Below are 12486 nucleotides of genomic sequence, written 5' to 3' on the forward strand. Positions count from 1 at the left end.
TTCAGTTACTTGCTAACGTAGCATTTTATCATCCTGGGTAACACATACTATCACCAGTTGATAATATTTTCCACAGTAGAATCTTCATTTGAAAGCCTAGTCAGTCAATACTGCTAGTTTATTTATGTGGCTCGCTAGTTATTTTGCCTACTTACACTCTGACTCTGCTTTATGAAAAAGCTTCTTATGTCCCCTTTTTTCTTCTTGGGTGGCATGTCCAAAATTACAAAAAGGGGCAAAAAAACGGAATATTAAAATGTTTTTACTCTGGCCTTTGTATGTGGCAGAGAGACAGCCCTGGTAAATTACCGTCGGCGTCGTCAACATGCGCACACACACACACACACACACCACCACCACCCGCTCGCTGCTAGTGCAAGCACAAAAGTAGTCCCGGCCAGCGCGTGTAGCCTGTCAGATACCCCGCCGCCAATCAAATTACGGCGTTTCTTGTACTGTCGTCGTCCTGGCCGTTAGAATCGATCCAAATAGCAGTGCAAAGATCCAAATAGCAGTACAAATGAGCTTGCTAAATATTGGTGGGGACAAATTTGTAATCTCAAAATATTGATAGGGACTAGTACCTACGCCCATGATTGTAATGCACTTCTAGGTGGTTGTCCTGCTTCTAAAATAAACAAGGTACAGGTAGTCCAAAAATTCAGCGACTAGAGTCCTTACCAGGTCAAGAAAATATGATCATATTACACCAATTTTACAATTTTACACCAATAATTATTAATTAATTATATTAATAATGTTCATCGTCTAGCTGACTACGTCTTGTATACATTTTTTCTAAAAATCCTGTCATAAGTGCACAAACTGACAGCCACCACCATAAGCTACTACTAAATATTGTAGAAACATAATTTTCTGTAAAGTTGCTTTGTAACGATTTGTATTGTAAAAAGCGCTATACAAATAAACTTGAATTGAATTGAATTGAATCTACTCATAATGATTCCTGAAAAAAAAAAATAATATATTTAATATAATTTCTTAAACATCATGATTTCTTCAGAATCTAAAGAATAAAGTCTTTACACTAAACACTAAAGACTGCATTAATGGCTGCTGACAATTTAGCTTTTTATCATAGGAATAAATTTAATTTTAAAATATATATTAAATTACAAAACAATTAAATAATAATGTTTGACTATAAAACTGTATTTGCTGCATTTGGTATGAAGTAAATGCAGCCTTGGTAACTACAAAAACAAACTAAAAACAAAAATGTAACTGAATGTAAACTACAAACAAACATAACAAATATTAATACTGATAAAATACTAATACACGTTGTAGTTTTATAATTTAATGCCATGTAGAAAATATTTAATGTCCATTAGTGAAATCATTTTCTTAACCTGTTTTTTTTTTATGTATTTTTTTTTTTTTTTTTTTTACAATAAATAACAATCGCTTTGCTATTTTAGAGTTTTTTTTTTGGTGCAGACAAAACTTAAAATGTTGCAAAATACTTGAAATGCATATAAAAAATTAAATCCCACAGTTTGTACAGGCAATGATAAACAGAGGCTCAAATAACTAAGCAAAAATTTATTGGATATGGAACAACAAAAAGAGACAGAGGGAAAGAGAGACAGAGAAAGATAGAGAGAAAGAGAAAGAAATCTTTATTTGAAAGTGAGCAGGTTAAACTTGATTCTCTCAAGCTTATCAGCTCATCAAGCACACACATCAAATAACACTATATGCTGTTCAGTCAAAAGGCTATACGGAAAAGGCAAAAAATATCTTCCAAAAATCCACTGTCTTTAGTAGAGGACAGTAGTTTGCAAACTGTGACAAAATCTCCTAAATCCAGTTTGACTAGAGTGTGCATCAGTCTCCATCCTGTACTGAAGAAAGTCCTTTATTAGTCCCCAAGAATCCTTTTTGTCTGTTTTTTGCATACGTTTTCTTTCTTTTTTTTGCACCAGAGTTGTTGAAGAATAAATTTGGCACATGGGATGAAATATTAAGGACTAAAACAGATGAAAGAAAGCAAAAGTGAGAAAGGAAGGGCTTTATAATGCAAGTGAAACTCATTTACATTACAATACAAAAGGACATATAAAGAATCAGGAAACAGCCGTGAAGCTGGAAAATGCAAACAGTGTGATTAAAACATTTTAAAGCTGAAGTGTGTCATTTCTGTCCCATCAAACATTATTGCAATTGTTTTCAAACAGGTTTCCAAAACACTTCCCATCTGCCATTGGTCAGGCAAACAGAAAGCCCCACCCCAAACTCATACCATTGATCGTGCTCAGATGAACAAAGCTATAAATTATTCAACCTATGCAAGGTTTACTTAGTTGTCCCTGCATGTTAATCTACGAAAGGAGATAATATTTTATTACTCAAATTCTTACACACTTCAACTTTAAAGAAAAAAAAAATAGAACCAATAAATGTTTAAGGTGCTTTAAGATTGCTCTGCTGTCTGTGAAATTCATAGACACACTTTTCCTTATACTGAATATACATACTTGTAAAAGCCAATGCAACAAAAGCTTTATGCTTTCAGATGAGAACACAAAAAGTGATACACTTAGTGCAGAAAATACTGATATACAAATCCTTCGAAAAACATAACACTTTGAACGTCAGACAAGCATACAGACATTCATCAAAGACCAACAACTCTCTCTATTATGTTATATGAGGCAATTTTAAAAGAGTGAATCTCATGAGAATCGTGGCAGATAAATGACATCATTTAAGTTTTATATCAGAGATCAAACTTTCAAAATTACGTTTTAGATAAATTAGTTAATTTAGGTTAACAAATAAGAAATTGAAACATCAGAGCAGGCTCACCTTGTTGTTGTAACATTGTTGTCAATCATTACTAAAACAAGCAATGATTTAATCTTGATTTACATGTTTGTTTGTTTGTTATTTTTATTATTTCTTAATTTTTTTTTAAAGCTGGTTCACTGACACCTGGTTTACAATTCTAAAACTCAGTCTGTTCATAAAAATTCACAAGTAAACATTAGAAAAAAGTTCACTAATCAAATATTTGTTACCAAATTCCATAAAAGCATCTTTTCTTTCCAGAATGTCAATGCAGTTTCAACAGACAATGTATACAAATACCCACAATGCACTGATTACATTATCCTATGGTATATGAATGATTGCCACTTCAGCAACAGCAAAAATTGCTCAATGACAGTTATTTTCTAATTCTGTATGTCAAAAGTATTGTTACCTATACAACTGTTTAAAGCACATCTGGTCCTATCACTTATTGATTTTGGCCACACACAAGGGGAATGAGCAATTTCATAATTGTCCAGGATTTCACCTTTAGCTAATTTTAATAAAACTATCCATCCTCATCTATAACCAGTGGACTCTATTGCTATTAACTTTGTACTGTTTAATACACAATACTCATACACACATACACACACTCAGTTGAACACTGATGCCTGAGGTTTCTTCTCAGACACACTTTCCCATGTGTCTACTATTTATACTGATCTACTGACCTCACTCAATACCATGGCTGCTTCAATCCTCGCCATACTAACTCTGAGTTAGTGCATCCTGAAAAATAACAAAATGCCAATATAACAGGAACAACATTCATGAATGAGCTGTTGTCAGAATAGCAGATAAAAGAACAGTAAGGAGACTCTGTGATGGCAAAAAAAAAAAAAGAGCTCAAGGTGAAATAAACTTCAGTTGTGTGGACATGACAGAGCTAAAACTGCTGTGGTTGTGAACACACTCACACATATGGACACACACACTTTCTCAAAGGTGAGGTGCCTTGTTGGCCCTACACAGTAGGCACTGGAGTGGCCATATTTGTGCCATTTCTTCCTTTTTGTTAAAGCGGTTTAACATAGTTTCCTGGGAACGTTCCAAATAACCTGGTTCTCCGCGAGGTACCTAAAAAAAGAGCAAAAAAATCAGCAAAGCATGATTACATTACATAATGCATAAAAGATGATAATATAATGTACATTATGTACAAATGTATTTGAAATATTTGTTTTGTAACAATGTAAAAGTCTTTTTTAAACAGCTTTAAAAATTTTATCAATTTTATACATCCTTGCTAAATAACAGCATTAATTTATTAAAAAAAAAAATCTTGCTGACCCCCAAAATTTTAATAGTAGTGTACATACATTTAATTTATTAAGTCATACTGAGTAGTCTCATTAATAAAAAAGTATATACCATTTGCAGAGGTGCTGTAATTATAAAAAAAAAAACTTACCCACAAACCAGCCATCATCACATTTCTCGATAACATCAATAACGTCCCCATCCTTCAGCTCCAGCTCATCCTCATTACGAGGCACATAGTTGTACACAGCTCGGAAGCTTAAGTGAAATTAAAATAATTTACATTTGTAAATGTGCTGTTTATGTTCAGACGGTGAATAAACAAAATAACAGTGAAACGTATCTGAAAAATTAAAAAGTTTACTTACGGGTCACCACCTGAATGCTGAGAATCCTGCATCATTTTCTGAGAGAAAGAGAGAGGGAAGTGTCAGTATGGTGTGCATACAAGACTCTAAGGAGTCAGAATATCATGCCAAATCCAGCCACAGGATGTCATAGTGTGAGACTTCATCGCCATCACAGAGTTTAGAGAAGACCTGTTGTGTTACAACACACACAAAGAGGAAATCCACCCATGATGCGTCCAGAGAATTATAAAAGGGATTAGAAAGGACTTCATTTCCCAGTCTGCACTGCTGCTAGTGTCACAGCACACTCCATCCTACCCTTCTTGCTTTATTGGGTGATAAACACGGAGATAAACAGCGCCTCCTGGTGGAAATGGGGCTAAGTGGTGGCTTACCCTCAACCACCACTTCCTGCTTATAAACTGTCTGCAAGAATCAAATTCAAGGCAACCAATCAGAGATCAGCACGCTCATACAAAATCCATCTAAGTGTTATGTACAATGTCATTTTCAGTCTTAAGCTTAATACCAATGTTAATTCTATTTTAGTTTAGTCATTCCTTGAATTATTAGGGATATGATAACTTCAGTCCAAAACATAGTTATACATATAAAAACTCACCCTCCTCACTCACACTATTATCAATACGTGCCATATTTAATATAATGAAATGATGAATATAAAAACTGTCATATATCTTGCAATAAAAAGTCATATTAATCACTAGCTGTTAAAGGGGTCATATGACCTAGCTAAAAATCTGGTGTAATTTGCAGTTTAAGGTTAAAAAACCAAATAATTTTCCACATACTGTACATTATTGTTTCTCCTCTGTGCCCCGCCTTTCTGAAACATGTCGATTTCTACAAAGCTCATCGGTCTGAAAAGCGAGTTTATGCTGATTGGCCAGCTATCCAGTACGTTGTGATTGGGGTGGTGAATACCTTAAGCTTGTGAAATGTTACGTCCCTTAACATAAAATTGAAACGACATCATATGGCCCATTTAAGATCTAATAAGTACAGAAATGCAAGGATGTACAGATATTAAAATCTTGTCTGATACACAAAAATCAGTCATTAAAATAAAATAAAATAAAAAATATGTAATTCTGTCACTGTATGTTATGACTCATTAACAATAAATTGCTAATCTTAAAATTATATACTGTTTGGTATCAATTAAAAATAAAAATAATTAAAAATAAACACTAATACTAAAACAATAATTAAGGAATTTTCTGGTCGACTAGTAGTCGTTCATTTGAAGCATTAGTGAACTAATCGCACGTTTATTAATAAACCATTTAAATCATTATAATGAGTCTTTCATTGCCTACATAGCCTAATAAGTGCTCAAGCACATGCATAAAGCTTGCCACAGCGCACCGCAGAAGTAATGATTATGAATGTGTCAGGAAAAAACGATAAGGAGACCGCATTTACATTCACAGAGACACCACTCAAGTTCACAGAGACAGAGACAGCAGAAAGCACATCCTGTTTGCTTTCATTATTTTACAGGATTTATTACTCTTATCCATATGACAAAAATAAGAGAGTATTTTAAGAGCAAGTGATGCACCTGCGCCTCCATCTGTCCTGCAGTGATCACTACTGATCATCTTCCACACGCTGCACAGACACTTCAATAGTGCACATCTCTCAAGCTTAAATATAGAAGATTAAGTGGCCATGTAAAGTTGCTAATACATGTTTCAGATGAACAGCCATATTTGAGGTCGATGAATGATAGGCGAGCATTTGGATGTCCTGCCTGATGTACTGTATTACCATAGAATTGCTCTTAACAATCTGTCCATCACGAACTGAGTGACTTCACTAATGTCGATTTATATTTTTATGTTTTTTTCTGTGGCTAAAAATTTTTTGTAGACCATGCCTCTTCTGGTCGACTAACGATTAAGGTGGGCATACACGGTGCGAATTCGGATTGTCGGAAGATCGTATGTCCACGCACACGACACGAGTGAGTTTATCTGAAAATCGTACAGACGAGGTGATATACGACATGATTTTACGACCTGCCAACTTCCGAAGCAATCGCACAAAGTTGATAGGCGTGTTCAACCTGAAGCAGCGCTGCACAGAAGGATCACTGTATGACATTAAAGTACCATGTGAGCGATAAGGCTGGGCATACACTATGCGATTTCTGTGCTATTTCGGCAAGGTACCAACTCACACTGTACGAGTAGATCGCATAGGATGTAAAGCCAAAGCTCACTATTTTTATGCGCTCACTGTACGGTCCGATCTTCAAGTTGCGATTTGACTGCTCACACTAACGGCAAACGACGCACGAAAATGCTGAAAATCGGCCCGACCTGAAAAAGAGTCGCATGAGTCAGAATTCGGCTCAAAATTGGATGAAAATCGCACAGTGTATGCCCGGCTTAAGAGAGCACACGGATCCAATGCATTTGAATCGCTCTCGCTATACTTTGATGTCATAGAAGTGATCAAGTCGAATGCGTGTATGGTTTATGGGGACACAAATGTCTATAATGACATGGGTATTACAACGTAAACATGGTTTATGAGCACACTTCCCGTGCCCTCGTAAACCAAATGTCTTTAAAAAAATACTAAACGGTGTTTAATTGAAATTTTAAACATGAATTTTTTCATTGATTGATAGAGGTAGTGAATGGGGATAGAATACACAGTTTGTACAGTATAGAAAACCGTTACGTCTATGGAGAGTCCCCGTAAACTACATATGCGTGTGTGTGTATGTGTGTGAGAGAGAGAGCAAGAGAGAGAATTAAAAAGCATGGTACACGCTGCTAGAAAAATCATACAGCGCTCGCTGTTCCTGTCAGAGTTCAGCGAGTTTATCCTCCTGGTCAATAGCGTCAATAGTCCACATTAGCCGTGGCACTGCAGTCTTCGTCTTTCTTCTTCTGTGGTTTTCCTAGTTCATGATTGGTCAACTTCAGATAGATCAACAAATCGGGTCGTTAAACCACACGTCACAAATTCAAACCGATAGCTCACAAACTTTTTAGACATGTTTAAAAATTATCGGGAGGTCGGGAAGTGCTTGTAAGGCACTCTGCTCGGCTCGTAATTCCTCGCACATGATACGAGCCACGACCATACACAACGATTGAAAAAAATTGCATGCGAACTCGTACGACAGCAAAAATCACACCGTGTATGCCCACCTTTAGTCGACTATTAGGGGGCAGCCCTAAATTCAGCATGCATAATTTAATATCCAATTTCAGTCAATAAAGGTAAATCAATAAATCAATTAATAATCAATATTGTATTGATAATATTTTGCATGGCAACAGAAAACACCAAAAAGGCACCATAAAAGTGGTTCATATGTCACAGCTTGGCTCTGCTCATCAGGAACAGCATGGCAGCTTGATATTTCTATTGGTGTTTGGAACAATATGAAGATGCATATATAATAACAACATTTTCATTTTGGGGTCAACTAGCCCTTTAAGAACTTACTTAAAACCCTTGTCATTGTGTCAAATTAATACTTCTGCAACACAAGCCTTTTTTCCCCTGAGGGTTCAAGATGCATAACCACATATGATCATATGATACTTTTAATCTTTGTTTAATGTTGAAAACATTACAGGTTGTATCACATGCATCACACAGCAACCCTGAATACATTGTTTTGTTCATTCTTTTTACCTTAATCTTAGGAGAACGAAGATGTGAACGTGGGGAGAGAGGAGGAAAAGAGGGCTGAGTGGAGACTACAGGCACAGAGGATGGAGGAGGAGAGGTGAGGAGTGAAGGAGACCTGGGAGGAGATGGGATGTGGTCTGAAGAAGATGGAGGAGGAGAGGGAGTGGAGGGTGGAGAGGCTGGAATAGTTGGTAGAAGGGGCTGGCAGGAGGAATAAAGAGGAGGATGCAAAGAAGGAATAGGAGATGAAGGAGGAGATGGAGGGATTTGGGAGAGATGGGGAGAAGAAGAGTGGGAGGAAGGGATATTTGAGAAAATAGGAGTGGAAGTAAGAGAGGAAAGGTGAGTGGATGGAGGAAGGGGTTGCGGAAATGAGGGAGGTGGAGAAGGAGATGACTGATAGTTAGAAGGGAAAGAAATAGGCAAAGAAGTAGGAATATTGAGAGTCGATGAAGGAGGAGGAGGAAGAGGGATTGGGGAGTTTGGAGGAGATGGAGGAGGAGTGGAGAGAGATAATGGAGGGAGAGGAGAGTCTGAAGGAGAAGAAGCAACTGAGGTTTGGAGGACAGAGGAGGAATAAGGCACCAAAGGAAGAGATGAAGCAAGAGGAATAGAAGAAGGAGGAGGACATGGAGAAGCTTTGGAAGAAGACGGTGGAGAATAGTGAACAGCAGAGGCAGATGATTTAATGTGTGGTGGAGAAAAACTAGTGGAAGAGAGAGTAAAGGAGGAATTAGGCATGGGGGAGGTGGAGAATGGCAGAGATGGAGTGATGGAGGAGGAGTCAGCCTGGCAAAGAGAAAGACAGAGCTGTTCAACTACAACTTCCACAACTTTGAACTAGATTGTCAAAGTTATACACACGACTAGTGTGACAAAGACTATTAAAAGGGGCCATATCATAGTTAACAGGATTTTCCTTGATCTTTTGAAACAGGATTGATAGGTAGCTATATATTTATGTTCAGAAATCTTTACCACATAACCACCAGTTATCGTATCAACCCCCTGTTTTATTATTTTTAAAAAATTATTTTTTTTACAATAATGAGAATAAGACTCTGTTAAACACTGTGGCAAAGAGAATTTGAGGGATAAAATAAGCTCTATTGCCCTGAAAATAAATATAAAATCTTTAAATATTTTTTTCTAATAGTAGACCTTTTTCCCCTATTCTTTTTTTTTTTGTTTTAGCAAAATTGTTATCTAGACACCTTTCCAAGCTATATTGGACACTGCTTAAGACCTGCAACCAAAAAGTAACCATTGTTTCTTATATGTCATTTACAAGTCTCTTCACACCAAGGACAATAACTGTAATAATAACTAAGGATTTAATAATCATTATAATTCCATAAGAATAGGGAAGTCCACGCCACAGCTATAAGAATAACAGCAGAAGAACAATATAGCTGAAATCATTTTCTTTTTTGATTAACTCATGAATGATAAAAACATTGACAGCCAATAAGAATCCATTGCTTGAGCATTTAAAGCAGCAGACAACAATAACTGCAGCATATGCTTATAATATAACAGAACATTATAATCATTGAGTGGGCATACATTTGTGGAATTTAAAGAAAAAAAACAAAGTTGAATATGGCCCCTTTAATTTAGTCAATGAACATGCAAATAATGTTCTGTACAACATTTTTTTTTTTTTTTGAAAGTTTTCAGAATTTAAAAATTGTATTGTTAAACTTAAGGTTATAAGAGTTTTCACACCAGACTATCATGCTTTTGTCACACTGCATGTTCTACCTCTTTTTTTGAAACAGTTTCCAAGCCTGATCTGTTGTTTGTTTCATCATCCTCTTCCTTTATGTACAACTCAGGAAGTTCCTCCCATTTTATAGCCTCTACTGGACTGTAAATCTCTGTTTTCTCATTCAAAATAACTGACAGCAGCTCCTCAGCCTTTTTCTCATAGATATCATGATGTTTATCCAGTATATTTTCTGATTTGTGGCTTGCACTGATGGACAGTGGCTTATCAGGTAATACTTCTCGTTTAGCCATGTTTTTTGATCGACTGGCCAATCGGAATTCAAGTTCATTATAAAGTTGATTTTTCAGAAACATTGAAATAAGTTCGCCATGTGGGTCAGGTTTGTTTATTAGCCGGGATGGGTCATAGTTTTGTTTCATGCTTTGCTCCTTTAAATACATGTCTTCTAAGAAATTTTTACTGTCATGCCCCTTTCTTTCCATTCCTAACAGAGCTTGATTATGGCCTGTAATCTGTTTCACTGGTAAACCAAATGTTTCTGGTACATCTATTGCTGTCAGATCATCTCTGTAGAGATGTTCATGAGAATAAAGCAAAATGTTTGAGAACTCTGAAGTAATTGGTCCTTGGCTAGGAAAAGGGGAGCATTTTGAGGAAAGCCTTCGCACAAGTGGAGCGGGGGACTGGGAGCCAGCGTAGTGTAGATTGCTGGGTAATGGAGGAGGGGTGGGTGGGGGTGGACTGCCACGGGAAGATGGGTAAGTGGTAGAGACACCCAATGTGAGAGACAGCCATTCGCTAGTGACTGTCTGAAGGTGTGTCTTAGTGGCAGAATCAAGACACTGCAAATGGGAGGACTCTGTATAGTCCTTGAGCAAAGGAAAAAGAAATCAAGGAGACTGGTTTATGAACTTATTGGACTTACAGGACAGACAGACAAAAACCGATGCTATAGACTTACCTTATGTGCCCTGTATGTGTGCTTGTCTCCTTGGTGACTGGGGCTCTTGGAAGGAGAGCCCTTGGTCACATCGACATAGGACATTGGGAAAATGCCCTGCTTGTTTGAACCAGGAATCTTTCCTTCATACCAATTCTGATCCACCTTCCTTAAAAGGATCACTCGCTCCCCCTACAACAGCAAAAACATGCATGCATGCTTTAAATATGCAATTCATGGTGGGGTGCAATAGAGAGTGCATGACTGAAAGATGGTAGTGTGATACAGGGGTTTATACTCACCTTTCTAAGAGAAAGCTCCACGTTAGTGTCAGCATTGAAGTTGTATCGTGCTATGGCTTCTCCCATCTCTCGAACCTGAGCCGGAGGAGGGGGCCTGACAGGCTGCCTCCGCTCTGGAGACGCCACCTTCTAAAGGAGAAAATGAGAGAAATAATGAGGAAGCGAGAGGGAATGTGATTACGCATGTGTCAGCATTTAGTTCAATAAAATAGATTATTTCAAATTTACCTCGACATAAGAGATGGGGAAAATCCCAATCCGTCCTCTGTGTTCCCCTTCATACCAGTTACTGTCAATCTGTCTGATGATGCTGACAGCATCACCTTTCTTAAAGGAAATTTCCCTGCAATATGCAATAAACATGCATATGTGACCATAAACATTAATTACATATACAATAAAGAGAACATTTATACCAGTGACTCGCCTAAATCTATATTCTGTATATCACATTTCTAATTTTTCTACTGAAGCAACCAAGCTGACAATTTCATGCAATGACACTGAGCTCAGAGCAGGATTGCTGATCCAGAGACCAATTTGACATAAAGCAAGTTAGTATGCAAGAAGCACAAGAGCAAAAACTGCACGAAGGAAAATGCAAAACAAATTGAAAGAAAAAGCTTTGAATGGATAGGCTAGAGTAGAATTAATTAAACACACTTTCACAAACAAAAAGCTGACTTAGCTCTTTGTGAATTCAAATTCAGTGAGATGCTGTGATGTTATCTGCATGCGCCAGACAGAGTTTCTCAGATTAATTATATATACTCACTTTGCAGACTGAGCTTTAAAATCATAAATAGCCCTGGCACACTGTTTCTGATGAAGGAGAGAAGACAATATTAGATAGGTCGTCTGCTTAGAGGCCAGCAAAAAGACCATCAGCTATCCAACATATGCACAGCCAAGCCATATACAGACCTTGACCAAAATGAAGGTTACAGGGTCATGGGATTTATGGTATAGAGCAATAATGATTCAGTATTTAAGATCGCCATATAATTATTTACTAATCATTGTTAAATGAAAACTAATTAATGTAAAAATGGTATGAGTAAAGCAGCATTTCTACCTCTCTTTCTGGCATGGGTCTTCTGCTTTGTGGTGTGTGACGTCCTGTATCAGAGCCCTGATCTGTGGAAACAGAGAAAACGTCAACCGAAAGAAAACTACTGAGTTCATGGTGGCATCACATGCATTCCATTGGTGTCAAAAGGAAAATGAGACTTCTTTAAAATTATACAAATATTTATTTCAAATTTAGGGTAAAAAAAGAGGGATGATCTGGATATACACAATATGACATAAAATGGCATGCACTTGACCTAAAATAATGGCCCAAATATTAGTCATCATAGAGCCATTTGATAAAAAAAA

General features: G+C 37.0%; 2 protein-coding genes across 11 annotated transcripts in view; both read right to left on the reverse strand.

Moving 5' to 3' along the window:
- Nucleotides 1-1626: 1626 nt before the first annotated feature.
- Nucleotides 1627-12486, reverse strand: part of LOC132143530 (sorbin and SH3 domain-containing protein 2-like) — a 104936-nt gene continuing 94076 nt past the window's right edge. For all 9 annotated transcript variants that reach the window (XM_059553819.1, XM_059553823.1, XM_059553821.1 and 6 more), the window contains 8 exons: nt 12182-12243; nt 11882-11928; nt 11335-11449; nt 11107-11235; nt 10826-10996; nt 4470-4507; nt 4253-4359; nt 1627-3918 (listed from right to left, as the gene is read on the reverse strand). In XM_059553819.1, coding sequence (XP_059409802.1) covers nt 3857-3918; nt 4253-4359; nt 4470-4507; nt 10826-10996; nt 11107-11235; nt 11335-11449; nt 11882-11928; nt 12182-12243 — 731 coding nt within the window. In that variant the 3' untranslated portion in view covers nt 1627-3856. The remainder of the gene's footprint in view (nt 3919-4252; nt 4360-4469; nt 4508-10825; nt 10997-11106; nt 11236-11334; nt 11450-11881; nt 11929-12181; nt 12244-12486) is intronic.
- On the reverse strand, nt 4514-10792 carry LOC132143532 (uncharacterized). Of its 2 annotated transcripts, XM_059553830.1 has the most exons (3): nt 9897-10792; nt 8136-8921; nt 4514-4877 (listed from the first exon to the last, which is right to left on the reverse strand). In XM_059553830.1, exons 1-3 carry the CDS (start codon nt 10344-10346, stop codon nt 4749-4751), a joined length of 1365 nt encoding a protein of 454 aa, XP_059409813.1. In that variant the 5' UTR covers nt 10347-10792; the 3' UTR covers nt 4514-4748. The 2 variants fall into 2 exon arrangements, with proteins under 2 accessions (XP_059409813.1, XP_059409812.1); XM_059553829.1 differs by lacking the exon at nt 4514-4877 and having other exon boundaries at nt 7587-8921.

Source organism: Carassius carassius, chromosome 7 (assembly GCF_963082965.1).
Source record: "Carassius carassius chromosome 7, fCarCar2.1, whole genome shotgun sequence".
Lineage (NCBI taxonomy): Eukaryota > Metazoa > Chordata > Actinopteri > Cypriniformes > Cyprinidae > Carassius > Carassius carassius.

Bases quoted from the DNA above. Each gene is read 5' to 3' on its own strand.
- LOC132143532 (XM_059553829.1), bottom strand. From the start codon at position 10,346: ATGGAAAGAAAGGGGCATGACAGTAAAAATTTCTTAGAAGACATGTAT. The intron at 8,922-9,896 runs GTAGAACATGCA...TCTCTTTGCCAG, and splicing joins AAACTGTTTCAAAAAAAGAG to GCTGACTCCTCCTCCATCAC.